The following is a 27,187-nucleotide window of genomic DNA, read 5'->3' as shown; positions in this document are numbered from 1 at the left end:
GGGAGGAGAGCCGGCTCGCCTCCTCCCGCTCGGAGTTCGAGTGCGGGGAGAGCGAGCGTTCGTCTCTCAGGCGCTCGCCGACATCGGCAGACGATGCACAGCCTCTCGCATGCACTCACGCAGGCCAAGAGAGAGAGCGCGCGACAGAGTTGCAGGCAAGGAGGACGACGAGGAAGAGGCTCGAGAGCGTGAGGAGGGCAACACAACGACGGCTACACAGACCGCGACCGCCACCGAAAGACCCGCCTCATTCGTCCTCGACGTCGACGAGCTCGGCGAGCGGCACGAGCATGTCGAACGTGAGGAGGTGGACGTTGAGGCGCTCGAGGTACGAGCCCTTGAACTTGGGGAAGCTTTTGCCGTCGCCAAACTCGCTCCAGTCCTGCCCGTACCCAGGCTCGCCGGCCGCAGGTGGCGCCGGGAGGAGCTTGCACGCCTTGCCCCAGCCCGACGCCGGGTGCAGAACGCGACGATAGCCCGTCCCCTCCTTGAGCGCCTCGGCGCGCTGGCCCTCGGGCGCGATGCGCGGGTCGTCGTCGCCCTCGGCGGCCGGGCACGGTGGCTGGATGAGCTCGATCTCGTAGTGGCGCACGAGGAGCGTCTTGGCGAGGCGCGTCTCGAGCCACGTGGTCGAGACCGGGAACGAGAAGGGCGTGAGGCGCGAGTGCTGGAGGCGGCAGCGGAAGAATGGGGTAGCGCCTGGGACCGGGTGCTGGACCGTAAGCTGCTGCGAGCCGTCGGCGACGTCGGTGAAGGTAAAGTCGGCCGTGTGCCTGCGCGGGAACCTCGAGTCAGTGACTTTCGAGGAGAGTGAGAAGGGGCGAGGGACGTACTTGGGGATGCCCCAATTAGGGCGACCTGCAGGAGAGGCAGAGTGTCAGGGGACTCTGTACGTCGAGGGCAAAGAGCGGGCAAAGAGCGGGAGGGAAAGAGCGGGAGCTCACCGTTGCAAGTCGACTCGTCGCGCGAGACGTACAGCCTCGTGATGGCCCAGCGATACAGCTTGTCCTTGCGGCCCTTGACCTTGTACGAGAACAAGCCTGGCACGATCATGATCTCGTCGTACCGGCCGACTGAAGGGGAGGAAGGAGAGCAGGGTGAGTCGACGCTCCCGGACTCGCTCAAACGCGTCGAAGAGGAGGAGGGACGCACCCGGTGTGGCGCTGTAGCGAATGACGAGAAACAGGCCAGTGCCGCCGTGAAAGCGGTGGCTGAGGTCGCCAGCGCTGCCCTTCTCGAGTGGCGCGTAGTTGCCCTCGGGGAGCGGGACGGGCGTCTCCGAGAAGGGCTGATCGCGGATGATGAAGATCCACGCCTCGCCTTGGAGCGACCAGGGCCTGTAGGGGACGAAAGTGAGCTCGCGGTCGCGCAGAAGGATGGCGCAGGGGAAGTTGGACGCACCCAGGCGAGACGGGGAGAGGGGCGCGAGTCTTGGTGGCCATCGCAGGGTCGGGCCGAGCGAGCGAGATGGACGCAGCGGTGCGAGAGGCAGAGGAGCAGAGCTGCAGCACCAGCCTCGAGCGCTAGCTCCGGGCAGAGCGCCGACTCGGCTCGAGAGGTCGGCGACGGCGAGCAGGAGAGAAGGCCCGCGGCTCGTCCGGTCGGACGCGCACGTGAGAGGGGTCGAGCGCAGCCTATCGCGCGTGCCAGCTGGCTGCACAGCATTGGCGCAGGTGGAGAGGGAGCGGGCGGACGAACAGGGGAGCCGGCTCGGAAGAAGCTCGCCCTCGTCCTCCCCACTACACGACTCAAGCATGGCTCGCGGTCTTCAGAAGGAACAGGCACAGTGCGTCCCACCGGTCCTGCCCCTTCCCTGCCTGCCCCGAGTCGCGATGGCGCCGTGAGCTCGAGCTCACCTCCTCATCTCTCCTCCCCCAGGGCCAAGTCGCGCGAGAAGATGGCAAAGGCCGCCGGCGGCAAGTCGCAGCTCTCGACCCGTGCTGCTGGCCTCAAGGTACGTCCTGCCCCTCTCTCCTGCCTGCATGTCGCCGTCGTCGCGATGCGGGACGCCTCGCTCACCTCTCTCTGGCCCCCCCTCTCGTCGCAGATCTCGTGCCCGGCGTGCAAGGCCCCGATGTCCGACTACAAGAACTTCAAGGGTGAGCACGGCATGCTCTCCTCCCGTCCTCGCCGTGCTGGTCGCGCCATCGGCAGCACGTCGTGGATGGTGGCGAGCTCGCGGTCTCTCGCTCTCACGCATCCAGCTCACCCTCTCGGCCCTGCAGACCACTTCGAGGCCAAGCACCCCAAGCTCCCGCTCCCGGCCGAGGGCTCTGTGCTTCCCGCATGAGCGCGAGACGGGTCTCGAGACGCTCGAGAAGGAGGAGGAGGAGGGCGGGGGAGGGCGATGGTGTTGTCCCCGGGTGTACTGTTACCGCATCGCATCGACTCGCACGGCCTGTTGCGTGAGAGGAGAGGGCTTGGCGTCCTCAGAGCCGGCGAGAGAGCGCTGCTCAAGGACGACTTGCTCTCGCTCGAGCCGCTTCTCCGAGTCCCTCTCGCGGTGCAGCTCTCGTGCTCTCGCACTCGACGGCTCGAAAGAGAGACATAGACACGTTGCACAGATTCTCGAGCACGCAAGGCCCGCCTCGTCGCCGACAAAGAGCTCGTCGTCACCTCGCACGGGCCCGCCGATGAGCTCGACGGCCCTAGAGCTTGAGCTTGACGACGACGCCCTTGGCGAGTTCCATGCTGAACCTCGTAAGGTGAAAGTTGGCGACCCTCGACAGAGGCTTGACGCGCGGGAACCCGACGCCGTCGCCCAGCTCAGCCCACTCGCGCTCCTTGTCCTCGTCGTCGAGCTTGTCGCCGCCCGAGCGACGCTCGCCCTCGCCGTACGGCGCCGGCTCGACGACGCAGATGCGGCAACGTCCCGTCGCGGCAAAGTCGACGCGGAGCGGTTCGGGGCACGCAACAAAGGCGTCGAGGCGCTGGGCCGTCTCGCGCAGCTGGGCGAGCTTGGCCTCGCCGACGGCGGCGTCGCCGAGGGCGGCGGGGAGCGGCAGCTGGAAGGGCTCGGCTTGTAGCCCGCGAGGAGGGCCTTGATGGGCCCGAGGGCGAGCCAGTGCGTCGAGACGGGGGGCGGGAACGGCGTCGCCCACGAGTCGCGCACGACGGTGCGGAAGTAGGGCTCGTCGGGCGACGTCGGGTGCGCGACCGTGATGAGGGTCGACGATGACGACGAGGGCGAGGGCGTGAACGAGAAGACGCCGCGGTGCCTGTCGCGAAAAGGGGACGAGGAGGTCAGAGCGGGCTTCTTCTCGATGACGCTGGACGGCAGAGAACCCTCGCTTACTTGGGCATGCCCCACTCGGGCCGTCCCTGTGCGCATGAAGAGAGACAGTCAGTCCTGGGATTGAGCGAGAGGGAGGGAAAGAGGGACGCACGTTGACGGTCGACTTGTCGCTCGAGACGATGATGCGCGTGATCGCCCAGTCGTACTTGACGCCCTCGCCCTCGTGCTCGTTCGAGAACAGGCCCGGGATGAGGATGAGCTCGTCGTACGGGCCGACGTCGGAGTGGTCGTAGCGCAGGACGAGGACGAGGCCGACGCCGCCGTGGTACCGGCGCGACAGGTCGGCCGTCGAGCCGGCCTCGAACGGCGCGTACGACCCGGCGGGGAGCGGGATCGGCGTCTCGCTGAACGGCGTGTGGAGCGGGATGACCCACGACGAGCCCGTAAAGAGCCACGGGCTGCGGCAAGAGGAACGACGTGAGCGAGTCGCTTGGCGCAAGGGGGAATCGAGAGAGTTGGACGTACGCAGGCACGCGAGGAAGAGGCTCGTCGGTGACAGTCGACATGATGCGAGGGGCAAGCGGAAGAGAAAGCGCGGAAGGGAAGAGAGCCATCCATGCGGACCAGATTGGCGCCACCCGGCGAGCTCGCCGCGGGGTCCGGAAAGTCCGCTCGACACCGAGCCGTGCTCGAGGCTCAAGCGCGGGAGACGGACAAGCCGGGCAAGCGGCGCGAGCGGCCGGACGCACGTCGACAACGGGCCCGAGCACAGCGCGCGCGCCTGAGCAGCGAAGCAGCGGGTCTGAGGACGAGAACGCGCAGACGAGAAGACCGTGGTCGTACACGTTACACGCCGCCTGCACCGCACCGAGCGCAAGTGACCCATCCACCGTTCCGCCCCTCGAACCGCTCGACCGCCGCGAGCGCACTCGCTCACGCAGCTTGCCGACGCTCCATAGCTGCAGGATCGTGACGAGAGGGTCAGTACGGGGCGACTGGACGATGTCGAGACGCAAGAAAGGCTCACGGTTGTCTGCGAGCGAGGCAGGAGGTGAGCAAACTGCATGAAAGAGAGGGAAAGAGGGAGGGACGCACAGTGGAGGAGCTTCTCGATGAGGTCGACGTGCGTGAGGACCATGCGGCGGCAGCAGTAACGCTTGAGCCCGAGACCGTCGAGCGCCTCACTGTGGGCATTCAGGGGACCGAGGGTCAGGGTTGCGCCGGGAGGAGAGGAGGGAAGATGAGAGCGAGGACGAACCCCTCGTTGTGGCCGGCCTCGAGGAGCTGCAGGTATGCGGTCCAGCGGTCGCCGACGACCTTGCCTGTGTGCAGAGACGGGGGCGGGGGCGGCGAGAACGCGAGAGATGAGGAGGGGGGGGAGATGGAGGAAAGACAGGTCAGCGACCGCGACTCGGCCGAGGAGTGAGCTCGACGCACCGCAACTGAAGCAGCTGTGTCCAGTGGCAACAAGGCGAGTCAGTCAGGGTGCCTGTGCAAGCCGCCGAGGTGCCGAGTGCAGCGGCAAGAGCTCGAGGCGGTCGTCCACGCAGGGCGAGCCGCCTCTCGCGCCAAGGCGTGCCCGGCCAGCACAGGGAGAGGACAGGACAACTCACCGGACGGGGATGATCATGGCGAGGTCGAGGTGGGAGAGAGTGAGGACGGAGGGGCGAGGCGGTGAAAGGTGGTCGAGGGCGACGAGGACCTGGGTCGAGGGCGAGGCGAGGGTGGCTGGAGCTTGAAGGGTTGCCGAGGCTAGGCGTGGGTGCTCGACGAGAGTGTGCTGAGGCGTTGGGAGCGAGGTGAGCCAGAGACGAGGGATGCGATGAGCTGTGGCCTTACTCGGGCCAATACCACCCGGGTTGTATTGGCCAGGCTAATCTGCCAGTTCTGAACGCGCCTCGCCTCGACGCGATTCCGCTGGTCGCTCGCTCCAAGCACCACCCCAGCCCGCCTCCCTCGGCGACGGCCTCCACTCGAGCTCTACCGCCACCAGGGCACCTCGACACACACCCCCACGTGCCGCGCGCTCCACCTCGTCGAGCCAGGCCAAGCCGTAGCTCCCCCTCTCGTCTCGTCTCGTCACCCCGGATCCCGCTCGCCCACCACCTCGACCTCGGCCCGCAGCCTCATCCGCCCACCATGCAGATGCTCACAAAGGTGCGCCCGCTCCCCCTGCCGTCCCCTCGCCGCCGGAGAGCTCGTCTCCCTCGCTCTCCCCCCGCTCCCCCTCCTCCCTTCCCCCCCTCCACCTCGTGTCGCGTCCCTCTCTCTCTCTGCCTCGCGCCTGCACGTGTGTGCGACTGTCACTGACTCTTTCTCGCATTCTCCTCCCTCTCCTCGGTCCGCGGCAACTCGCCCTGCAGTTCGAGAGCAAGTCGAACCGGGTCAAGGGCATCGCGTTCCACCCGCGCCTGACGCTCCTCGCCGCGTCGCTCCACTCGGGCTCGATCCAGCTGTGGAACTTCCAGATGGGCGTCCTCGTCGACCGCTTCGAGGAGCACGACGGCCCCGTGCGCGGCATCGACTTTCACCCGACCCAGCCCTTGTTCGTCTCGGGCGGCGACGACTACAAGATCAAGGTGTGGAACTACAAGACGCGCCGGTGCCTGTTTACGCTCCACGGCCACCTCGACTACGTCCGCTCGGTCTACTTCCACCCGGAGCAGCCCTGGATCATCTCGGCGTCCGACGACCAGACGATCCGCATCTGGAACTGGCAGAGCCGCACGTGCATCGCCATCCTCACCGGCCACAATCACTACATCATGTGCGTCCCACTGTCCCTTTCCCCTCTCGTCGCCGGTGGCCGAGCGTGTGCGGCCGCAGCTCGACGGTCCCGTCGACGTCCCTGCGTCTCGAGCACGAGGACTGACCGCTCGCCTCTCTCCTCGCCCTCGCAGGTGCGCCCAGTTCCACCCGAAGGAGGACTATGTCGTGTCGGCGTCGATGGACCAGACGGTGCGCGTGTGGGACATCTCGGGTGCGTCCCTCGCCCGCCCTTCCTCGTCCTCGCCCGCTCTCCTCCTTCCTGCGCAACGCCGACTGACGCTCTTTGTCCCACCTACAGGCCTGCGCAAGAAGTCGACGACGGCGGCCCCGCTCTCGTTCGAGGAGCAGATCCAGCGGGCCAACGCCGGCCAGGCCGACCTGTTTGGCAACACGGACGCCGTCGTCAAGTACGTCCTCGAGGGCCACGACCGCGGCGTGAACTGGGCGACGTTCCACCCGACCCTGCCCCTCATCGTGTCGTGCGGCGACGACCGCCAGATCAAGCTGTGGCGCATGTCCGAGACCAAGGCGTGGGAGGTCGACACGTGCCGCGGCCACTACAACAACGTGTCGAGCGCCCTGTTCCACCCCAAGCACGAGCTCATCATCTCGGACTCGGAGGACAAGACGATCCGGGTGTGGGACATGTCGAAGCGCACGGCGGTCCAGACGTTCCGCCGCGAGAACGACCGGTTCTGGGTCCTGACAGCCCACCCGCGCCTCAACCTGTTCGCCGCCGGGCACGACTCGGGCCTGATCGTGTTCAAGCTCGACCGCGAGCGCCCGGCGTTCGCGACGCACGGCAACACGCTCTTCTACGTGCGCGACAAGCACGTGCGCGCGCATGACTTTGCGACGGGCCAGGACACGAGCGTCGTGTCGGTGCGCCGCCTCGGCACCCAGTACCAGCAGCCGCGCACCCTGTCGTACAACCCGGCCGAGAAGGCCGTCATCGTCACGTCGACGAGCGACAACGGCCTGTACGAGCTCGTGCGCCTGCCGCGCGACATGGCGTCGGGCGAGGTGCGCGACAGCGCGAGCGACGGCAAGCGCGGCACGGGCTCGTCGGCCCTGTTCGTCGCGCGCAACCGCCTCGCCGTCCTCGACCGCGCGGCGCAGACGATCGAGATCCGCGACCTCGACAACGCCATCACCAAGACGATCAAGTGCCCCGTCCAGACCCAGGACATCTTCTTTGGCGGCACGGCGAGCCTGCTCCTGTCGACGGCGACGTCGGTCGTCCTGTACGACATCCAGCAGCAGAAGACGGTCGCCGAGCTCGCGACGCCGCTCGTCAAGTACGTCGTGTGGAACCACGACAACACGATGGTCGCCCTCCTGTCCAAGCACACGATCATGCTCGCCAACAAGACGCTCGGCCAGGCCAACCTCATCCACGAGACGATCCGGATCAAGAGCGGCGCGTGGGACGATGCCGGCGTCCTCCTGTACACGACGCTGAACCACGTCAAGTACGCGCTCCCGAACGGCGACAACGGCATCATCAAGACGCTCGAGCAGCCCGTGTACCTGACCCGGGTCCGCGGCAAGAGCGTGCACGTCCTCACGCGCGACGCCCGCCCCGAGACGCTCGTCATCGACCCGACCGAGTACCGGTTCAAGCTCGCCCTCGTGCGCAAGAACTATGACGAGGTCCTCCACATCATCAAGACGAGCAACCTCGTCGGCCAGAGCATCATCGCCTACCTCCAGAAGAAGGGCTTCCCCGAGGTGCGTCCCCCTCTCGCCCTCTCTGCCTCTCTACTGCGCCCTCGCTCGCGGTCTCGCCCTGTTGGCGAGCCCTCGTGCGTCTTGGTGCACTTGTAGCAGAACTGACCCGATGCCTCGTCGCCGTCGTGCGCCTCGCAGATCGCGCTCCACTTTGTCCAGGACAAGACGACCCGGTTCGACCTCGCCATCGAGTGCGGCAACCTCGACGTCGCGCTCGAGATGGCCAAGGCGCTCGACCGCGAGGACACGTGGGCGCGCCTCGGCCAGCAGGCGCTCAAGCAGGGCAACCACAAGATCGTCGAGGTCGCCTACCAGCGCACCAAGAACTTTGACCGCCTCTCGTTCCTGTACCTCACGACGGGCAACCAGGACAAGCTCGCCAAGATGAGCAAGATTGCCGAGATGCGCGGCGACCCCATGTCGCGCTTCCACAACGCGCTCTACACGGGCAACGTCGAGGCGCGCGTCACCGTCCTCCTCGAGGCCGGCCTGCACCCGCTCGCCTACATGACGGCCAAGACGAACGGCCTCGACGACCTCGCGCAGCAGGTCCTCGACGAGGCCGGCCTCACCGAGGACGACGTCGCCGGCGTCCTGCCCGCCTCGCTCCCGCAGCGCTCGACCCTGCGCCCGCCGCCCATCGTCACCCACACGTTCGAGCACAACTGGCCCTCGGTCGGCGTCACCGAGAGCTTCTTCGACCGTGCGCTCGCTGCGGCCGCGAGCGGCGAGCCGACCGGGCTCGACGCGTACGACGGCGACGACCTTCTCGAGCAGGCGGTCGCCGGCGAGGAGGGCGGCCTCGCGTGGGCCGCCGAGGACGGCAACACGCTCGACCGGCAGGCGGCGCAGGAGGCCGAGGACGCGTGGGATCTCGCCGACGAGGGCGGCGACGGCGCGGCGGCAGGAGGCGCCGACGACGCGTTCCTCAACGGCGGCGGCAGCGGCGAGGCGGGCGGCGAGGGGGCGGCAGAGTTCGGCGGCGCCGGAGCCGACGACGAGCTCGCGGGCGCGGTGCAGCCCGGCATCCCCGAGGGCGAGCTGTGGGTGCGCAACTCGCCGCTCGCGGCCGACCACGTCGCGGCAGGTTCGTTCGAGACGGCCATGGGCCTCCTCAACCGCCAGGTCGGCGTCGTCGACTTTGCGCCGCTCAAGCCCTTGTTCCTCGGCGTGTACCGGTCGTCGCGCCTGTACCTGCCCGCCGCGCCGTCGCTCCCGCCGCTCGAGATCCCGCTGCGGCGGAACGCCGAGCGCGCCGAGCCGAGGAGCGTCCTCCCCGTCGCGACCCTGTCGCTGCACGGCATCACGTCGGGCAAGCTGCGCGAGGCGTACGCGGCGTTCCAGCGCGCCAAGTTCGTCGAGGCGGCCGACCTGTCCGCGCCATCCTCCAGTCCCTCCTCCTCGTCGTCACGTCGACGGCGGCCGAGGCGGCCGAGCTGCAGGAGCTCGTCATCGTGTGCCGCGAGTACCTCATCGGCCTGTCGCTCGAGATTGAGCGACGGAGGATCGCGGCCGACCCGACGCAGCTCAAGCGCCAGCTCGAGCTCGCCGCCTACTTTACGCACTGCCGCCTCCAACCCGCCCACCTCCAGCTCGCGCTCCGCCTCGCCATGACGACCTTCTCCAAAGCCAAGAACTACCCGACGGCGGCGTCGTTTGCGCAAAAGCTCCTCGACCTCAACCCGGCGGCCAACGTGGCGCAGCAGGCCAACACGGTCCTCCAGACGGCCAACCGGTACCCGCGCGACGCCGTCGACATCGACTACGACGTCCACCAGGCGTTCGACGTGTGCCCGGCGAGCTTGACGCCGCTGTACGGCCAGGCGCAGGCCGTCGAGGACCCGTTCACGGGCGCGCGGTACCACCCGCAGTTTGCCGGCCAGGTCTGCCGCGTCAGCGGCGTCACCGAGGTCGGCAAGAGCGCGAGCGGGCTCAGGAGCTCGGCGGCGTAGAGCGGGCCGCACGAGCAGCTCGCACACACGGATACCCTCCCTCTCCATCTCTCTCTCCTCGTCGACCACCTCGACCACCACCACCAGCTGTGCCTCTCATCGTCTCTTTTGCAGTTCCCCCTTCCTCCTCTTTCTCGTGCATTCTAAAACGTGCAAGGCGAGCGTGCAGGAGGGCGAGCGAGAGCGAGAGACGGCTTCTCGTGCGAGAGGAGCGACGGCGGGGCGCGAGTCGGCGTGCGCTCCTCCTCGTCCCACACCTCGTCCCGCCGCGCGAGTCGCCCGCGTCATGCTCCTCGGTGGGCTCGTCGGCCTGCTGCTGGCCGCGAGCAGCGCCTGCAGCTCTGCGTCGCCGCCCGTCACAGCCCGCATCGAGACGGCCTGGCCAGCTCCAGATCTCGTCACCCAGTACCTGTGCGTCCCCGAGCCTCCTGCCTGGCGACTCGAACTGACCCAGGCTCTGCCCACAGCGAGACGGTCGAGCTCGAAGCGCCCGGAGCGCTGTTTCCCCTCATCGCCTTCCTCGCGTCGCACCCCCACTCGACCAAGTTCCTGCGCGACCCGCTCCCGCCCTTGTCCCAGCACCGCGCCCAGCGCTTCGCCAATGCCGGCACCAACCCGGTCTTTGCCCCCGAGGGCACCCTCACGCCCGCCGACACGTTCGCCCTCCTCGAGGCCAGCACGACGCGCTCGGTACTCGTGCGCGACAAGGGCGTCCGCGACGGCATCCGTCTCGCGCTCGCCAACCGCGAGACGACCGTCCTCCTCGAGGGCATGCGGCGCGTCTGGGAGGAGCGCGAGAGCGAGGTCGGCGCGGCGCTCGCAGCCGACGAGGGCGCGCCGGCGAGGGCGGAGCGAGTGCGCGACGACGACGACGACGAGGCGGCGCCGTCGTGCGAGAGCTGGATCGACGTCAGGGGTGAGAGGGCGTGCAGCGAGGACGAGTTCTGGGACCTCGTCGGGCCCGAGCAGAAGGACAAGTCGACGCCGATCCAGCTTCCCGACCAGTGCGTCCCTCGCGGTCCCTTCTCTCGAGTACGACCGCCCTGACGTCCTATCCTACAGCCTCGACTCGCACCCTCGACCGCGCCTGTACCCGTTCGACCACGTCACGCCGCGCGTTGCCGCCCTCCCGCGCTTCGTCCTGTATGGCTCGCCCACCTCGCCTTCCTTCCCTCGACTTTTCACCTTCCTCTTCTCCCTGTCGAACCCCAAGTCGCCGCTTCAGTCGAACCCAAAGGCGCAGCCGCCGTCTGCCCTCACGGGCGCCCCCTCGCCGACGGTCGCGCCGCCAGCCCGGTCGTACTCGCCGAGGCTGCAGCTCGTCCTGCGATGGAAGCCGAGCACCAAGGCGCAGCTCGAGCAGAAAAAGCTCGTCCTCGGCGGGTACGGCGCCGCGCTCGACATCAAGAAGAGCGACTACCTCGTCATCGACGACCGCCTCACGGGCGCGAGCTCGTCGAGCGGCGCCAAGCCGGCGCACGAGGTGCTCGGCATCGACGGCGGCGCGGCGGCAAAGATGGAAGCGGTCAAGAAGGCCGACGTCGCAGGTGCGTTGTCCCTCGCTCGAGCCCTCTTTGTCGAGACGAGCCGTCCCTCACCCTCGCTCCCCACCCTCAGAGCTCAGCGTCCGCACCGCCCAGTTCATCCTCGGGTCGGACGACCCGTTCAGCGCCTTTGTCGACCTCACCTCGGCGTTCCCTCGCCTCGCGTCGCACCTCCCTGCGCTCGTTCCCGACCCGTCGCCGCACCTCATGTCCGAGGTCTCGACCAACCAGATGTCGTCGCGCCTCGCCATGCGCCCGCACTTCTTCCTGAACGGCATCGCCCTGTCGGACGCCGACGCCGACCCGTTCGCGCTCCTGCGCCTCATGCGCAAGGAGCGCAAGATCCTCGCCGACCTCGCGGCCCTGAGCCCGCACCTGTCGGGCAGCGACGTGCGCGACCTCCTCATCAATGGCGGGCCCAAGGCCAAGGCGTCCGGCGGCATGCGCGACCGCATCGACGCCGACGTGCTCGGCGAGCTGTACGACGCGACCGACCGCGACGAGGGCTCGCAGGTCATCCTGTGGTGGAACGACCTCGAGAAGGACCGCCGCTACCAGTCGTGGCCGACCTCGGTTCGCGATGTGCGTCCCACACCTTCTCTCTCTCTCTCTCTCGACCCTTCTCGCCCGACCTGACGTCCTCGGACCCGGTCAACAGCTGCTGCGCCCGAGCTACCCCGGCTCGATGAGCCAGGTCGCCAAGAACCTCAACAACGTCGTCTTCCTCGTCGACCTGTCGCAGCTCGTCTCGCTCGCCCTCATCACCGAGAACGTCAAGCAGTTTGTGTCGCGCGGGATCCCGATCCGGTTCGGCGTCGTGCCGCTCGTGTCGCCGCTCGGCGCCGAGGACGCCATCGAGACGCACCTCGCCCAGCTCCTGTGGTACCTGACCGACGTCGTCGGTCGCGGTCCCGCCATGTCGTTCCTCGCGAGCCTGCAGAAGGCCGCCAACGGCCGGCGCGTCACGGTCGAGCTCGCACGTCGCAAGTACGAGCAGGTCGCCGGTCGCCTTCCGCCGATCGACGGCGGCGAGCTCGCGTCGTACGACGAGGTCCAGAAGGGCGTCGGGCGGTACAAGGCGTCGGCGTCGCACTCGCGGCTCAACAAGGCGCGGCAATACCTTCGTCGCCTCGGCGTCGCCCTGCCCAACAGCCTCGAGGAGGAGGACGACGACGAGCTCGCCCAGCCCGGCTCCTTCTTCATGAACGGCGCCTACTTCCCTCTCGACGACGTGCGTCCCGCCGTCCGTGCCAGAGAGCCACTCGTCGAGCCGCTCTGACCTCCTCGGCCGCCCACAGGACTTTGGCCAGAACCTGCAGCGCACCCTCGCGCTCCACACCCAGTTCCTCCAGCAGGAGATCTACCTCCAGTCGCTCACGGACAGCACCGACGCCAAGTCGTTCTTCGCCAACCTGCCGACGACGCACAAGCGCCGCAACCCGTTCGTCTTCCCGTCCGACAGCAACCCGCTCAAGGTCGTCAACCTCGCCAAGGCGTTCGACGGCGTCGACAGGACGTTCACGCACGGCTCCTACATCGAGGGAGGTGAGCTCGAGCCGACGTGGGCCGTCTCGCGCAGGTACCGGACCTGACTTTCTCTCGCCCCATCTGCAGCGTCGGGTGACCTCAACGAGACGACCGGCTACGACATCGAGGGTCCACCTGCCGTCGCCACCATGCTCGTCGTCACCGACCTCGACACGCCGACGGGCGCTCAGCTTGCCAAGGCCGCCCTCCAGCTCGCCGACCAGTCGACCAAGATCCGCGTCTCGTTCCTGCACAACCCGCCGAGCTTCGACGACGTGCCGCACGCCTACGCCCTGTCCAACACGCTGTGGGCGCTGCACAAGAACAAGAAGCTCGACGAGATCCTGCCCGGCGAGCTCATCAGCTGGATCGACCTGTCGATCTCGTCCGAGGGGCCCGAGGGCGGTGCCGGCCTGTCGTGGCAGCCCGAGAACCCGCTCAAGGAGCTCCTCAAGACCAAGGGCGTCGACAAGGAGCGGGCGTTCGACGCGCTCCTGTGGTGGGAGGAGCTGCAGTGGCTCGTCGCGAAACTCGGTTTCGGACCGGGCGAGAACGGCGTCATCCTCAACGGTCGCGTGAGTCGCCCTATCTCCTTCTCTTCCCCTCCTTGTCGAGCCCTGAGGACCGTCACTGACCCTCCTCGTGTCGCCGACGCAGGTCGTTGGCCCGTTCCCGGACGGCATCTTTGGCCTTCCCGACCTGCGCACCCTCCTCGCGCACGAGCTAGAGAAGCGCATCGAGCCGGTTGTCGCCGCCTTCAACTCGACCGTCTTTGACCTCATGCACGCCAGTCGGTGCGTCCCCCCTTCTCGTCTCGTGCCCTCTCAGGCACAGCCCTGACTTTCGCCGTCGCGCAGGTCGACCATCTCGCAAGCCTACAACCTCGCGACCTCGATCATCGGCTTTGCGCACCTGCCCGACCCTGCGCAGGGCATGTTTGGCGGCGGTCCTGTCGAGCGCACGAGGAGCTACAACGCCCTGCTCAGCGACCACAGGTGCGTCGGCTTGACTTTCTCCTCCTCGCCGTCGACCGATCGAGCCTGACCTTGTCGCCTCCCGACACAGCTCGGTCATCGGCAACCTGTCGCGTGGCGCCCTGTTCGAGGTCGCGGTCGTCGTCGACCCTGCGACCGAGCTCGCTCAACGGTGGGCGCCCGTCATCAAGACGCTCGCCGGGCTCAACACGACCCACGTCCGGCTCTACCTCAACCCGTCGCTCCACGTCACCGAGGTCCCGATCAAGCGCTTCTACGAATACGTGTTCGAGCCCGAGCCCCGGTTCGACTCGACGAGCGGCAACGAGATCGAGCCGAGCATCCGCTTCGACAACGTCCCCGAGGACGTCCTCGTCACGTTCGGCGTCGACGCGCAAAAGTCGTGGTTCGCCTTCCCCAAGACGAGCGTGCACGACCTCGACAACATCCGCCTCGCCGACCTGCCTGAGTGGAGCAAGGCCGAGGGCGTCGAAGCGGTCCTCGAGCTCGAGGCGCTCGTCGTCGAGGCGCACGCGCGAGAGCTGCCGTCGAGCAGGCCGCCGCGAGGGCTTCAACTCGAGCTCAAGAGCGGCGTCGAGTCGAGCCCGCACGAGCAACGAGTCGAGTGCGTCCCTCTCTTCCCCTCCTTCCCGCCCGCCGTACCCAGGCTCACCTTGCTCTCCCTCCTTGCGCAGCACGACCGTCATGGCCAACCTCGGCTACGCCCAGTGGAAGGCCGCTCCCGGCGTTTGGCGACTCGGCATCCGGCCCGGCAAGGGCGCCGACGTCTACGAGCTCGAGAGCACGGGCGCCGACGGGTGGAAGAGCGGCAACGTCGCGACGACGGGCGACTCGTTCGTCGTGTCGACGCTCGAGGGCCTCACGCTCTACCCGCGCTTCTACCGCAAGCCGGGCCAAGAGTTGACGGAGCTCCTCGACGAGTCGGCGGCGTCGGGCACGGCGGGCAAGCGCGAGTCGGGCGGTGTCGTCGAGCGGATCAAGTCGATGTGCGCCCTCTTTCCCCTCGTTCCTCGCCCTACACGAGCCCTCTCTGACATTTTCTCCGACAGGCTCCCCTTCTTCGGCGGCTCGAGCGGCAAGGACCTCGTCTCGACGGGCAAGGGCGCCGAGATCAACGTCTTCACGGTCGCATCGGGCCTCCTGTACGAGGTGCGCCTCTCTCTCTCCCCCTCTCGGGCCCTTGAAGTTGCCGTGGCCTAAGTCTCGGGCGCTCCTGCAGCGCATGGCGTTCCTCATGTGCGTCTCGGTCATGCGGCACACCGAGAGCAGCGTCAAGTTCTGGTTCATCGAGAACTTCCTGTCGCCGTCGTTCAAGGCGTTCCTGCCGCACGTCGCCGCCGAGTACGGCTTCTCGTACGAGCTCGTCACGTACAAGTGGCCGCACTGGCTGCGCGGCCAGAAGGAGAAGCAGCGCACGATCTGGGGGTGCGTGCACACCTTTTCCTTCTCTTTCCTTTCCTTTCAGACCCCGACACTGACTCGAGCGCCCCGCCACAGCTACAAGATCCTCTTCCTCGACGTCTTGTTCCCTCTCGAGCTCGAGCGCGTCATCTTTGTCGACTCGGACCAGTGCGTCCCCCACTCTCTCCTCGCCCGCCTTCCCTCGTCCCGACTGACCCGACCTCTCGCTGCAGGATCGTGCGCGCCGACCTCAAGGAGCTCGTCGACCTCGACCTCGACGGTGCGCCGTACGCCTACGCGCCGATGGGCGACGACCGCGAGGAGATGGAGGGGTTCCGGTTCTGGAAGACTGGGTGCGTCCCGCTCTCCCTCTCCTCCCCTCCCTCCTCACGTACTACCTACTTGATCGCCCTCGCCTCTTGACGGTGCCTCGTCCCGAGCGTCCCTGGAGCCTGAGCACTGACCTTCCGCCTGGCGACAGCTACTGGGAAAAGCACCTGCAGGGCCGCCCGTACCACATCAGCGCCCTCTACGTCGTCGACCTCGACCGCTTCCGTCAGATCGCTGCAGGCGACCGTCTGCGTCAGCAGTACCAGGCGCTGTCGGCCGACCCCAACTCGCTCGCCAACCTCGACCAGGACCTTCCCAACCAGAGCTGGCGCGACATCCCGATCGTGCGTCCCTCGTCCTCCTCTCACTCTCTCTCAGTCGCGCAATAACGACCTGCGCCCCTGTACGCAGTACACGCTGCCGCAAGAGTGGCTGTGGTGCGAGACGTGGTGCAGCGACGAGAGCCTCGCCAAAGCCAAGAGTGCGTCCTCCTCCTTTCCCTCTCTCTCTGGGCGGCGACGTAATTGACTCTCTGTCCTCTCGCAGCGATCGACCTGTGCAACAATCCGGCGACGCACGAGCCCAAGCTGCAGCGTGCGCGCCGCCTCTTGCCCGAGTGGTCCGAGTACGACGACGAGGTGGCCGCGCTCGCCAAGCGCGTCCTCGCCAACGACTCGTCGTCGTCGTCATCGTCGGCCGCGGCGTTCCAGGCGCACGCGCACGAGCTCGAGCAGGCGGTGCAGCAGGAGCAGGAGCGCGAGAGCTTTGTCGAGGAGCAGGCGCAGGCGGTTCCGGCGGCGAGCGAGCGCGTCAAGGACGAGCTTTGAGCCTCGTGATGTCTCTTCTGACTGCATTTCATAGAGTTCTGTGCCCTCCTGGTCCCTGCGTCCTCTCGCGAGCGAGGCCGGCGCAAGCAGAGAGAGAGCAAACGAGGCTCGAGAGCGACTTGGCCGTCGTCCGGTAGTGCTGGTTGGCCGAGCCTGCGGACTGTCGCTCGCTAGCTTCTCGTCAAGAGCCAAGCCCGAGCTGCAGAAAGCGGCAGACGGGACGAAAGCCACCTGCTCTCGCTCTCGAGCCTCAGCTACCGGGAGCGACCCGCTCGCCGACGGGCCCCCGCGTTCGGCCCGACACGGCGAGCCAGCCGCCGCGCTCTTTCTCTCTCTCTCTCTCTCTCTCTCTCTCCACACGCACGTCGCCTTCTGCTTGACTATGCCTGCTCAGTTCATCGACGTCCCGACCTACAAGCTCTCGCACGGTGGCAGCATCCCTGCCGTCGGCCTCGGTTCGTCGACCTCCTCTCGTTCCGGCGGTCTCTCGCCAAATGCAGAGGGGCGTGTCGGAGCGTCGAGCAGCTATCGCGCTCGCTGCGACGCAGAAGAGGGTCGGCCGGTGCAGGACTCGACCTGAACGAGCGCGAACTGACCCAAGTTTGGTCGACCCGCTCGCACTTGCGCAGGAACCTGGCAGAGCAAGCCTGGCGAGGTCGAGCACGCTGTCGAGGTCGCGCTCAAGAACGGGTACCGCCACATCGACGGCGCGTTCGTCTACCGCAACGAGGCCGAGGTCGGCCAAGGGCTGAAGGCGTCGGGCGTTCCTCGCGGCGACATCTTCCTCACGTCCAAGCTGTGGTGCACGCGCCACCGCGACGTCGAGGGCGCCGTCAAGACGTCGCTCGCCAACTTTGGCACCGACTACCTGGACCTGTGTGCGTCCCCTCAAGCTTTCCTTCGGCGCGCGCGACCTTCTCAAGCCTGACTCTTCTTCCTCCTGCGCTCGCAGACCTCATTCATTGGCCCGTACCGCTCAACCCGAACGGCAACGACCCGCTGTTCCCCAAGCTCGAGGACGGCAGCCGCGACAAGGTGCGTCCTCGTCTTTCGCCGCACACTTCGTTGGCCGTGCCCGGACCTGACGCTCCTTCAACCGCAGGACACCGAGTGGTCGATCAACGACACGTGGAAGCAGATGGAGGCGGTCCTCGAGAAGGGCCTCGTCAAGGCTATCGGCGTCTCCAAGTGCGTCTCTTTCCCTTTTTTTTTGCGGAACGACCTCTCTTCGCGCTTGACATGCGTCGCTCACTCTTCTACCTCTCGCGCTCAGCTTCTCAGAGAAGATGATGGGGAAGCTTCTGTCGACGGCCAAGGTCGTGCCGGCAGTCAACCAGGTCCGTCCCCTCGAACGTCAATCCCTCGCGACCTTCTCAAGTGACCGTTTCTCCTCTGCCGCAGGTCGAGCTTCACCCGTACCTGCCCCAGCACGATCTCATCGCCTACCTCAAGTCGAAGAACATCGTTCCTCAGGCCTACTCGCCGCTCGGATCGACCGACTCGCCGCTGCTCAAGGACGAGGAGATCCAGCAGATTGCCGACAAGCACGGCGTCTCGGTCGGCACCGTCCTCATCAGCTACCAGGGTCCGTCCTTCGCTTTCCTTTCAATCGATCGTTCGGCTCTTGGAACTGATTGCGCGCTCGCGCCTCGTCCCCTCAGTCAACCGCGGCGTCGTCGTCCTGCCCAAGAGCGTGACCGAGAAGCGCATCGTCGACAACCTGCGGCTCGTCAAGCTCGACGACGGCGACATGGACACGCTCAACTCGCTGCACAAGACCAAGGGCAAGCGCTTCATCAAGCCCGAGTGCGCCCGAGCCTTTCCTCTCTCTGGGTCGCTCGACGACCGAGGACTGACCCTCTCTCGCCTTGCGTGCAGCTGGAACGTCGACCTTGGCTTCGAGGATTGGTAGATGTGGAGCGTTTGTATCTTTGAGCGAGCGTGATACCCTGTCTGCATCTTCGGCGAGCGCGCGAGAGAGAGAAGCTTGCTCTCGTTCTAGAATCGAGGCGAACATGGCGAGAGTCTATGAGGAGCTCGTTGCAGCAGCGTCTAATGAAGCGATCTACAGCTGCCACATCTCGGTCCCGGTCTTGACCACCTCCCTCGCCTTCTTCTCGGCCTTGCCGTCGTCGTCCCCCTCGTTGACCGCCCTCGCAAACGACGTCCCGACCTCCCACGCACTCTTGACCGCGCCGTTCATGCCGACCGACGCGTACCCGCCGCCGACGACGGCGACGCCGCCCGCCCGAGCGAGGCGCTCGCCGAACGCGCGAAACTGCGGACGCGAGCCGGGCGGCACCTGCGGGATGCAGTCGCGGTGCGTGCTCGTGAGGGCGTACGAGGGCTCGGGGAGGTCTACGTCGGGCAAGTGGAGCCGGAGCGTGTCGAGCGCGGCGGCGACGAGGGCGTCGGGCTCGAGGCGCGCGTCGCCCGGCTGCGGGACGTCGTCGAGCCAGTACGAGCCGCCCATGAGGAGCGAGACCTTGGTCAGACCCTGGGCGGCCGACGCGTCGACGTTGGGGAGCACGTCCGAGTCGAAGATGCACCCGAGGGCGCGGTGCGGGTTGTGCGAGGAGGGGACCGTGCGCGGAATGAGGTAGCCGAACCCGGGAGGGAACAGGCGAGCTGGCGCGGCGTCGCTCGAGGTCGAGGTGGACGACGACGACGAGGAGGAAGGGTCGGGGAAGGCGAGGTTGACGACGCTGACGGTGGCCGAAGGGAGCGGCGGCGGAGCGAGCCACGGCGGGAGGAGCTGCGGGTTTGTCGTCACGACCTGCGTCGCATCGACCTCGCCGGCGGTTGTGCGGATCTGTGAGCGTGCAGCGTATCAGGGAGGCTGCTCGAGAGAGCGCACGAAAGCCGAGAGAGAGGGCTCGAGGGAGAGAAGGAGAGGGCTCACCTTCCACCGGTCACCGACCTTTTCGACCTCCTCGACCCTGCCCTTGTCGCCCATCCAGAACTCGACGCCCTCGCTCCTGAGGCGGTCCCTGAGCGCCTCGGTCAAGCCCTCGACGCCGCCCTTGACGCCCCACACGCTCGCGCCCTCCATGGCCTCGACGAGACGCCGACCCTCATCGCCGCTCGCGCCGATGCGCGCCTTGATACGGCCCATCTCGCGCACGTCCTCGTCGGCGCGGACCCTCCACGCGCTCGCCTCCTTCCAGCCCTTGCGGCGCGCGAGCGAGCCAAAGAGGCCGGCGAGGACGACGCTGCCCCACTCGCGCTCGGCGTCCCACAGCTGCGGGAACACGGCGCGCACGCTCAGGCGCCGCGAGTCGCCGGCGTAGATGCCGTGGATCATGGCGCTGAGCATGTCGTCGGCGAGGGTGCGGCCGAACCGGCGCGCAAAGAAGCCGTCGACCGACTCGTCGGCCGCGCCAGGGTCCTTGGCGTCGTGAAGGGGCGAGCGCGGGCGGAAGGGCTCGAGGAGGAGCGAGGGGAGGATGCGGCGGATGAGCGGGGTCGTGAAGATGGCCTTGAGGGTCGAGAGGAGCGACGAGGGGAGGAGGGTGAGGGTTGGTGGGGTGTACAGGTAGCGGTTGCGGGCCGAGGGGGCCGACTTGGGGACGACGACGAGCGACGAGTCGAGGGTGAGGCCGAGATCGTGCGCCTGCGGGTAGGGCAGAGTCAGTTTCTGGGGAGATGGGCGAAGACAGAGAGAGAAAGGGAGCGGACCATCTCGATCGTGAGCCAGCCGAGGAGGCCCTGCGGGCGAATGCTCCTCGGGCCCGTCTCGAAAGCGAGGACGTCGCCTTTGCCCTCGGGCTGCTCGTCGGGTTTGAGGAGCTTGCCGCCCTCGTAGCGGTGCGCGCGGCACCAGCCGCCGACGCGATGCTCCTTTTCGAGGACGACGATGCGGGCGAGTTTGCGGGCTGGCGGGTCGAGTGCGCGCAGGAAGTAGTGGGCGGTCGAGAGGCCCGACAGGCCGGCGCCGAGGATGGCGAGCGTGTGCTGCTTGGGGGCTGTCGGTGGTGGAGGCGATGAGGCGAGGGAGGGCGAGAGGTGGAATTGGCGCAGGTGGACTGAGTTGTGCAGGGTGCGTCGCCGCTTTGTTGCGGTATGTACGGTGCGGGTACTGAGCTGGCGGGCGGCGCTCATGGCGCGTAGCGGCGCAGCGAGCGAAGTCGAGCGGAGTGTGGGGTCGGGCGACGAGGGCGACGAGGGGATCGAGGGCGGTGCGGGCGACGCGTAGGGGCTGGGGCGATGCGGTCGAAGCTGCTGAGCAGGTGGGCGAGGTGGCGCAGTCCCTGGCTCGATGTGGGTGGATCCAAGGGAGTGAGAGAGGAGCGACGAGCTGTTGAAGCGACTGACGCTCGCTCTCGCTCTCACACTGCTCTAGCCTGCAAGCGACAGCTCGCTGCAGCTCGTTCGTGCATCAAGCGTGCCCTGCGCCTTTGTTGCGGCCACCCCCGACCCTTTCGTCGCTGTCTGCCTCGTCGACTCGAGCCCGCGCTCCTCGTCGCCAGCGCCAACCTCCGCCAGGACTTGCATGGCCTCCAGGTAGCTCACCAAGGTACGCCCGACTGTCCCCGATCTCACTGCAAGCGCGCGCTGACCTTCGTCCTCCACAGCACCTCGTCCTCCTCGACCTCCTCCCCACCTTGGCCCACGCACGCCTCTCCGCGCCTCCTCTCCCTCTCGCCCGACCCGATTCGACGCACAAACGCCTCGACCATGGGCGTGCGCGACCTCGGCAAGATCATCAAGGCGCGCTCCCCCTCGTCCGTCACCACCTACACCTCGCTCGCCCCCTTTCGCGGCAAACGGTTCGCCATCGACGCCAACCTCCTCACGACCAAGTTCCACTACGCCGAGGCCGGCACCCGTCCTCCCGACGCTCGTCTCGGCGGCGGCGCCCCGCTCGGCGACGGCAAGGGCGGCGGCCACAGCCACGCCCGCGCGTGGTACTGGTTCCTCGAGGCGCTGCGCAAGCACGGCATCCACCCCGTCGTCGTCTTTGACGGCGACACGCGCCTCGCGGCCAAGGCGCCCGAGAACGAGCGCCGTCGCGACGCGCGAGCGCTCCAAGGCGCGAGGGCCGCCGCCGAGGGTGGACGCGGCGCGCGCCTGAGGGAGGTCGAAGCCGTCATGGCCCGCATCGCCGACGACGAGCGACCGGCCGTCGTCGAGGGCTTTCGGCACGTCGTCGAGCGCATGTGGAGCCGCCGCGACGGCAGCGGCGGCGGCGAGCTCGTGCCGGCGGTCGCGGCAACGGGCGGCGAGGGCTCAAGCGCCGCAGCAGCAGCGGCGGCCGTCGAGCAGCGCGTGTCGCTCACCCAGATCGAGGCGCTCCTCGCGCAAGACCGCCAGGAGGTGCCGCCGTCGAGCGCTCCTGCCGGCGCACGGCCTCTCGTCGCGCCGGCCGAGCCTCTTCCGCTCGAGGCGGCAGACTCGGCGACAGCAGCAGCGTCGAAGGCGGCGATCCGCGACATCGATCGTCTCCTCGACGTCGAACAGGCGCCAGCCTCGGCCCCTGCTTCGCCCTCGACCGACCCGCTCCCTACCACCGCCGACGAGCCTCATCCCTCCCCGCTCGCCAACCTCGCCGACGCCGACGTCTCGCCGTCTGAGCGTCCCCCTCTCGCCCACTCGCCCGATGTACCTCCCACCGTCGCAGTCTCGCCGCCCATCTCGCCCGAGGCCGCCCTCTCGCCCTCCCTCGCCGCCGCGCTCGCCGCGTCGCGCCTCGCCAACACCGCCAAGCTCACCTCGCTCGCCGGGCCCGGACCCGCCGCGTCGCACGGCGCCATCGTCGCGCACGTCGTCGCGCTCGCGACCCTGTTCGCCGAGTACCGCGCCGACGTGCTCAACCCGGTCTACTCGCGCAACCAGGCGCGCGTGACCGAGGACGAGGGGAGGTTCTTCGAGGGCCTGTTGCGCTATGGGACGCCGGCTGAGGCGGCTGAGACGGCGGTGGCGGCGGCGAGCGACGCGGCGAGCGAGGATGGGCGAGAACTTGGCGAGAAGGAGGAGGAGGAGGAGTCGCCGGTACCGCCGACCAAGGACGCCGAGCTCGGCGACATCATCGCCCAGAGCGACAAGTACTTCGACAGCCACCTGAAGCGCAGCGATGGCGTGCCGCGCGCCGCGTTCAAGGAGGTCCGAGTGCGTCCTCCTTGCCCTCGAAACGCTCTCTCGGTCAGAGCGCGCACTGACCCCTTGTCCTCCCGTCTCGCAGCGCCTCGTTGCCGCCCTCGGCGTCCCCTACCTCGAGCCGTCGCCGCACGACCCGCACGAGGCCGAGGGCGTGTGCGCCGCCCTGTGCACGCTCGGCCACGCGGACTACGTCGTGAGCGAGGACCTCGACGCGGCCGTGTACGGCGCGCCGCTCCTGCGCTTCGTCACGGTCACGCCCGCCGGGACCGGCCGAGAGCCCAAGAAGCCCATGACGGTGCTCGACCCGGCGAGGCTGCGCGACGACCTCGGCCTGACGAGGGCCGAGTTTGTCGACTTTGCGCTCCTGTGCGGGACCGACTTTACCGACCGCGTCTACAAGTGAGCCTCTCTCTGCCTTCCCTCTCTTTCTCTCTCGAGGTTCGTCTCTTGATCGAGCAGCCACTGACTCGTTCTCTCCCCGACGCAGGGTCGGCCCCGTCCTCGCGCACAAGCTCATCGTCACCCACTCGACGATCGAGCGCGCCCTCGCCGCGAACGACGCCGGGCTCAAGCCGGCGCTCGTGCTCCCCGAGGCCATGGACCGCGAGGCGTACCTCGAGCGCATCCGCGCCGCGAGGGCCATCTTCAACGGCGTGCCGCAGCTGCCGCTGCCCTTGGCGCCCTCCTCGTCGTCGACCGACTCGTCTTCCCTCTCCGAACCCTCTTCCTCCTCCTCGACGCCCTCACCGTCGACGTTCCTCGGCTCCCTCACGCCCTCGCCCCCCTCGCCGATCCTCCCTGCCCTCCTGCGCTCGTACGGCATCCACCGCTCGCGCCACCTCTCGTCGCGCGGCACAGCCACGGCCTCGCCAGCACTATCAGCGGCACTCGACGACGCCGACGTCGACGTCGACCTCGGCGAGGACGTCGACGATGTTGCGCGAGGGCGCGAGCTCGACGAGCTCGAGGGCGCCGAGAGCGGCTCGAGCGGGCTCGGGCTTGGGCTTGACGAGTGGGCGCGCGCGCAGGAGGCGCTCGATGCTGCGCTCGTCGACGACGGCGATGTACTCGGGCAGGAGTGGGACGGAGCGGTGGCAGGACAGGAGGACGAGGGCTCAGAAGGCGAGGGAGGAGAAGGACGAGAGCCCGCCAGGTCGGTGAGCGACGAGTTCGAGCGGCTGTACCTCTAGACGTGGGCGTCAGACGCCTCTGTTGTTGTCATTCGTAGCACGCACCCTTGCACCTCTCTTTGCTCTCGTTTACTTGTCGCGGCGTGAGAGGCTCGCTTGTTCGTCTCAGACTTGCTCGGGTGACGGCTCTCTCTGACGTCTCTGACACGGGCGCACACCGAAAGGGCGAGAGCGACAAACGTCCTTGCACGAACCCAGTTCGAGAGGGGAAGGAGATAGGCGCGAGGCGAGAGAGGGAGAAAAGCGTGTCCGAGGACGACGAGGTGGATCGGGTGGTGCTACAGAGGCCGCTTACGCGACCCGGACAAAAGAGAGCGCGAGGATGGGGTTTGCAAGCGGGCGTGATGGAGGGGTGCGATAAGACGACGAGGGGAAGAGGGAGAGAGGGGCAGAGAGAGAGAGAGAAAGGGATGGCGGGGAAGGAGGAGGACCGTGCGCTCAGGCTTCGGCGCCCTCGAGCGCCGGCGAGCGCGCGCCCATGTTGGGCGTGACGGGGAGCGAGTCGGACGTGGGCGAGTTGGGCGACGAGGGCGACTGGTTGCCGCCCTCGACCGGCGAAGAGGCCGATCCGTTCGACGACGTGCCGGCGGGCGCAGCGAGGCCCGTCTTGGCGCGCACCGTCTCGAACACCCTGCAGCGGTAGAGCGAGTCAGTGACGGTCCCCGAGGAGGGAGGTAGAGAGAGGGAGGGACGCACTTGAGGAGCTTCCTGCGCGCGCCGAGAGCGCCGACGCCCTTGTCCTCGAGGTCCTTGTCGCCCATGACGGCCATCTCCTGCCACGTCGAGCCCTCGAAGATGCCCGTGTACTTGTGCAGGCGCAAACTGCGCAGCCACGCCGGCGTGTCGCCGAGGAGCGCCATGTCGAGCGGCTCGTCCGGGTTGGCGCCGCTGCCGGGCGTCTGCTGCGGGTTGGCCCCACCGCCGCCGCCGCCGGCCGCGCCCGCGCCGGTCGAGCTCGACGCGCCACCAGGGCGGGACGAGTGGCCGTACGAGCCAAAGTGCGGCGAGCGGTCGTTGCCGTGCGGGCGAGGCGAGCGGCGGGGCGAGGGCATGCCGCCGCCGCCGAATCCGAGGCCGAAGCCGCTGCCGACGCCGGGCGAGTTGCCGCCCGCACCGCCGCCGCCGCCGCCGCCAGTGCCAAGGCGCGGGCTGAGCTGCGGGCCGAGGAGGCCGCCCATGCCGACGCCGAGGCCGGCGTTGGGGATGCCGAGGCCGTTGAGGCTCGCGAGGCTCTGCAGCTGCTGCTGCTGCTGGATCATCTGCTGCTGGAGCGCGACGAGGCTCGCGAGCTGCGCCTGCGTCTGGGCCTGGATCTGCTGCGGCGAGGGCGAGCCGTTGCCGATGACGCCGAGGCCGGCGAGCCCGGCGCCGAGACCGCCGAGGCCGCCGGCGTGCATGCCGTACAGGTCCTGCTGCTGCTGCTGAAGCTGCTGCAGGTTGTGCTGCTGGTGCTGCTGGCCGTGGTGGCCGAGGTGCGCGTGCTGGCCCTGCTGGAGCTGGTGCTGCTGCTGCGGCGACGGCGGCGGGAGGTGGGCGGCGTTGGCGTTGCGCCAGTTCTGCTGCGCCTGCATGGCCGTCTGCTGCAGCCCGGGGCTGCTCAACGCGCCCGTGCTCGAGAGCCGGCTCCCGTTGACGCCGCCGAGCCCGGGCGACGCCGGCGGGCCGCCGCCGCCGTTGGTCGACGAGCCGAGCGCGCCGAGGCCGAGGTTGATGGCGCTCTGCTGCATGTTCTTGAGCTGCTGCACGGCGTGGAGCTGGTCCTGGACGCGCTTCTGCGCCGTCGCGGCCGACTGGGCGCGGTCGCTCGCCGTCGACGCCGACAGGGCCGAGCTCGCCGCCGCGACGCCGTTGCCGGCCTCGTCGTACATGCCGCCGAGCGCGCCGCCGCTGATGCGCGCCGAGCGGCGGAACTTGCGCGCGTCGTCGAGGACGATGCCGCCCGGGCCGCCGCCCAGGTTGGGGCTCGTCGGGTGCGGCGGCGCGGCGCCGCCGTTCCAGCCCGCGTGCGCCGCCGCGTCGAGGTTGGGGCTCGCGACGCCGTAGTTGCCCTGCTCCATCTGGTCGCCCTTGCCGAACATGGGCACGAGCGGCGTGTTGACCATCGACGCCCAGTTACCGCCGACGAGCGGCGACAGCTGGTTGTCAAACGAGCCGTCGAGGACGGGCGAGCGCAGGTACGCGCCGGCGCCGGCGCCACCACCGTTCGAGGCTGCGGGCGCGTGGGCCGGCGCGGGCGAGTTGCCGCCGTCGTGCGCCGAGCCCGTGCTCTTTGGGCGCGGCGACGGCGAGCGCTCGCGCACCGTCTCGTCCTTGCCCCACAGCGGGCTCTTGAGGCTCTCGCCGAGCGAGGCCGAGCCGCCGCTCGCGCTCAGGAGCAGGTTGGCCGGCGCCGACGTGCGCGCCGAGGCCTTGAGCTTGGCGCGCTGCGACGCGAGCGTGCTCGCCGCGGGCGAGTTGGCCGTCGCCGCCGCCGACGACGATGAGGCGGTGGTGGTCGAGTTGGCGGCGTCGGGCGGAGCGAGGAGGTCGAGGGCGGCCGGGGAAGGGGGACCGGCCGCGCCGCTCGAGGCGGCGAGCGACTGGCGGGCAAACTGGCGCACGACCGGGGACGCGGGCGACTTGAGGCCGAACGACGCGAGCTTGTGCTCGATCTGCGACTCGAACGAGAGCTGGCTCGGGTTGGCCGGGCTGAGGAGGGCGGCCGAGACCGGGTCCTGGCGCGCCATTTGTTGGAGGATCGTGATGAAGAAGCGCATCTGGAGGGGCGTGGCGCTCTGGAGGAGCGAGTACAGGGCGGCGGTGCGCTCGGCCTCGCTCAGGACGCGGAACCACTGCTCGATGGCGCTCAGCTCCTCCTTGAAGTTGGCGTCGAGCGAGGCGGCCGCCATGTCCTCGAGCGTCGCCTCGTACTGCTGCAGGTCCTCGAACCAGCGGTCGATGGCTGTGGGCGGGCGCGCAGGAACGAGAGTCAGTACACGGTCGTCGGGACGAGGGTGGCGGCGGGGAAGTGCAGGAAACTCACCCTCGGCTGCTCGAGGAAACGAAAGGCGAGAGTCAGTCTCGTGTTCGTGCTCAAGGCAGAGGGAAGAAGGAGGACTGGGACGCACTGTCGCCGTTGCCGCCTGGTCCCGAAGTGCTCGACTGAGGCTGGTGGTGCGCGCCGTGGCTCACGCTGAGCAGCTCGCTCGTGGGCCTGAGGCCGTGGGGCCTGGCGCCGCCGCCAGCGAGGCCGTCTGCGCCCGTGCTGGCCCTGTTGCCGGGACTGACGGCGCGCCAGTTGTTGCTCGCGGCGGCGCCGGACGAGGACGAGGACGAGGATGCGGGACCGAGGCCGGGCCCGCCGAGGCTGGCGCGGAACTTGGACTGGGCGGCCGAGGCCGAGTGCGGGTGGTCGGCGGGTGTAGACATGGACGGGAAGCGCGACTGGTTGTTGGCGGCGGCGGTGGCGGGGGACGACGAGGTGAAGCGGGTCGACGACGAGGGCTGGGTCGTGAGGGCGAGCGGGTCGAGGTGGAGGTCGCGCGTGGTGGTCATGGCCTGGTGGGTGGTGGTGCGAGGTGGGCGCGCGAGGTGGTGCGAGGGCCGAG

At 68.5% G+C, this 27,187-nt stretch overlaps 11 protein-coding genes across 11 annotated transcripts; 5 read left to right on the top strand and 6 right to left on the bottom strand.

Annotated features, from left to right (window-relative positions):
• Positions 1–247: 247 nt before the first annotated feature.
• RHOBADRAFT_53542 (uncharacterized protein) lies at positions 248–1,442 on the bottom strand (the record flags this gene model as incomplete). Its single annotated transcript, XM_018416888.1, has 5 exons — positions 248–773; positions 834–858; positions 945–1,073; positions 1,153–1,337; positions 1,402–1,442. 5 exons carry the CDS (start codon positions 1,440–1,442, stop codon positions 248–250), a joined length of 906 nt encoding a protein of 301 aa, XP_018271627.1.
• Positions 1,443–1,736: 294 nt separating this feature from the next.
• RHOBADRAFT_65039 (uncharacterized protein) lies at positions 1,737–2,392 on the top strand. Its single transcript, XM_018418636.1, has 4 exons — positions 1,737–1,786; positions 1,879–1,954; positions 2,048–2,099; positions 2,226–2,392. Exons 1-4 carry the CDS (start codon positions 1,755–1,757, stop codon positions 2,288–2,290), a joined length of 225 nt encoding a protein of 74 aa, XP_018271626.1. The 5' UTR covers positions 1,737–1,754; the 3' UTR covers positions 2,291–2,392.
• Positions 2,393–2,648: 256 nt separating this feature from the next.
• RHOBADRAFT_44083 (uncharacterized protein) lies at positions 2,649–3,801 on the bottom strand (the record flags this gene model as incomplete). Its single annotated transcript, XM_018414348.1, has 5 exons — positions 2,649–3,005; positions 3,113–3,218; positions 3,296–3,321; positions 3,387–3,693; positions 3,761–3,801. The coding sequence occupies 5 exons, from the start codon at positions 3,799–3,801 to the stop codon at positions 2,649–2,651; spliced, it is 837 nt and encodes a 278-aa protein (XP_018271625.1).
• Positions 3,802–4,168: 367 nt separating this feature from the next.
• Positions 4,169–4,865, bottom strand: RHOBADRAFT_44082 (uncharacterized protein; the record flags this gene model as incomplete). Its single annotated transcript, XM_018414347.1, has 6 exons — positions 4,169–4,194; positions 4,263–4,268; positions 4,331–4,419; positions 4,494–4,557; positions 4,673–4,686; positions 4,849–4,865. The coding sequence occupies 6 exons, from the start codon at positions 4,863–4,865 to the stop codon at positions 4,169–4,171; spliced, it is 216 nt and encodes a 71-aa protein (XP_018271624.1).
• A 509-nt stretch (positions 4,866–5,374) lies between these two features.
• Positions 5,375–9,848, top strand: RHOBADRAFT_53539 (uncharacterized protein; the record flags this gene model as incomplete). Its single annotated transcript, XM_018416887.1, has 6 exons — positions 5,375–5,392; positions 5,599–6,002; positions 6,136–6,215; positions 6,303–7,735; positions 7,874–9,091; positions 9,127–9,848. 6 exons carry the CDS (start codon positions 5,375–5,377, stop codon positions 9,685–9,687), a joined length of 3,714 nt encoding a protein of 1,237 aa, XP_018271623.1. The 3' UTR covers positions 9,688–9,848.
• Positions 9,849–9,973: 125 nt separating this feature from the next.
• RHOBADRAFT_53538 (glycosyltransferase family 24 protein) lies at positions 9,974–16,360 on the top strand (the record flags this gene model as incomplete). Its single annotated transcript, XM_018416886.1, has 18 exons — positions 9,974–10,098; positions 10,155–10,691; positions 10,750–11,234; positions 11,305–11,813; positions 11,890–12,462; positions 12,530–12,776; positions 12,846–13,333; positions 13,416–13,552; positions 13,616–13,753; positions 13,824–14,357; positions 14,428–14,739; positions 14,803–14,902; positions 14,973–15,178; positions 15,251–15,322; positions 15,388–15,507; positions 15,636–15,828; positions 15,896–15,965; positions 16,031–16,360. The coding sequence occupies 18 exons, from the start codon at positions 9,974–9,976 to the stop codon at positions 16,309–16,311; spliced, it is 5,127 nt and encodes a 1,708-aa protein (XP_018271622.1). The 3' UTR covers positions 16,312–16,360.
• Positions 16,361–16,693: 333 nt separating this feature from the next.
• Positions 16,694–18,223, top strand: RHOBADRAFT_14292 (uncharacterized protein; the record flags this gene model as incomplete). The annotated part of the gene is made up of 8 exons (XM_018412196.1): positions 16,694–16,766; positions 16,941–17,189; positions 17,264–17,346; positions 17,414–17,499; positions 17,585–17,648; positions 17,713–17,896; positions 17,973–18,117; positions 18,190–18,223. 8 exons carry the CDS (start codon positions 16,694–16,696, stop codon positions 18,221–18,223), a joined length of 918 nt encoding a protein of 305 aa, XP_018271621.1.
• A 108-nt stretch (positions 18,224–18,331) lies between these two features.
• Positions 18,332–20,412, bottom strand: RHOBADRAFT_53536 (uncharacterized protein; the record flags this gene model as incomplete). The annotated part of the gene is made up of 5 exons (XM_018416885.1): positions 18,332–18,442; positions 18,758–19,123; positions 19,214–19,924; positions 19,990–20,276; positions 20,391–20,412. The coding sequence occupies 5 exons, from the start codon at positions 20,410–20,412 to the stop codon at positions 18,377–18,379; spliced, it is 1,452 nt and encodes a 483-aa protein (XP_018271620.1). The 3' UTR covers positions 18,332–18,376.
• A 576-nt stretch (positions 20,413–20,988) lies between these two features.
• On the top strand, positions 20,989–23,670 carry RHOBADRAFT_53535 (uncharacterized protein; the record flags this gene model as incomplete). Its single annotated transcript, XM_018416884.1, has 3 exons — positions 20,989–22,419; positions 22,493–22,809; positions 22,898–23,670. The coding sequence occupies 3 exons, from the start codon at positions 20,989–20,991 to the stop codon at positions 23,598–23,600; spliced, it is 2,451 nt and encodes an 816-aa protein (XP_018271619.1). The 3' UTR covers positions 23,601–23,670.
• A 625-nt stretch (positions 23,671–24,295) lies between these two features.
• RHOBADRAFT_6614 (uncharacterized protein) lies at positions 24,296–24,490 on the bottom strand (the record flags this gene model as incomplete). Its single annotated transcript, XM_018418876.1, has 1 exon — positions 24,296–24,490. A coding segment is annotated over one exon (195 nt), but the record flags the coding sequence as incomplete, so codon positions are not given.
• Positions 24,491–26,281: 1,791 nt separating this feature from the next.
• On the bottom strand, positions 26,282–26,488 carry RHOBADRAFT_14195 (uncharacterized protein; the record flags this gene model as incomplete). Its single annotated transcript, XM_018412188.1, has 1 exon — positions 26,282–26,488. A coding segment is annotated over one exon (207 nt), but the record flags the coding sequence as incomplete, so codon positions are not given.
• Between the last annotated feature and the right edge of the window lie 699 nt (positions 26,489–27,187).

Source organism: Rhodotorula graminis, assembly GCF_001329695.1.
Source record: "Rhodotorula graminis WP1 unplaced genomic scaffold RHOBAscaffold_6, whole genome shotgun sequence".
Taxonomy (NCBI): Eukaryota; Fungi; Basidiomycota; class Microbotryomycetes; order Sporidiobolales; family Sporidiobolaceae; genus Rhodotorula; species Rhodotorula graminis.
Note: the sequence above shows the minus strand (reverse complement) of the source record. Positions and strands in the feature narration are given on the sequence as shown.

Coding starts and splice junctions, on each gene's coding strand:
- RHOBADRAFT_65039 (XM_018418636.1), top strand. CDS start 1,755: ATGGCTCGCGGTCTTCAGAAGGAACAGGCACA. Junction 1,955..2,047: donor CCCGTGCTGCTGGCCTCAAG/GTACGTCCTGCC, acceptor CTCTCGTCGCAG/ATCTCGTGCCCGGCGTGCAA. Junction 2,100..2,225: donor CGACTACAAGAACTTCAAGG/GTGAGCACGGCA, acceptor TCGGCCCTGCAG/ACCACTTCGAGGCCAAGCAC.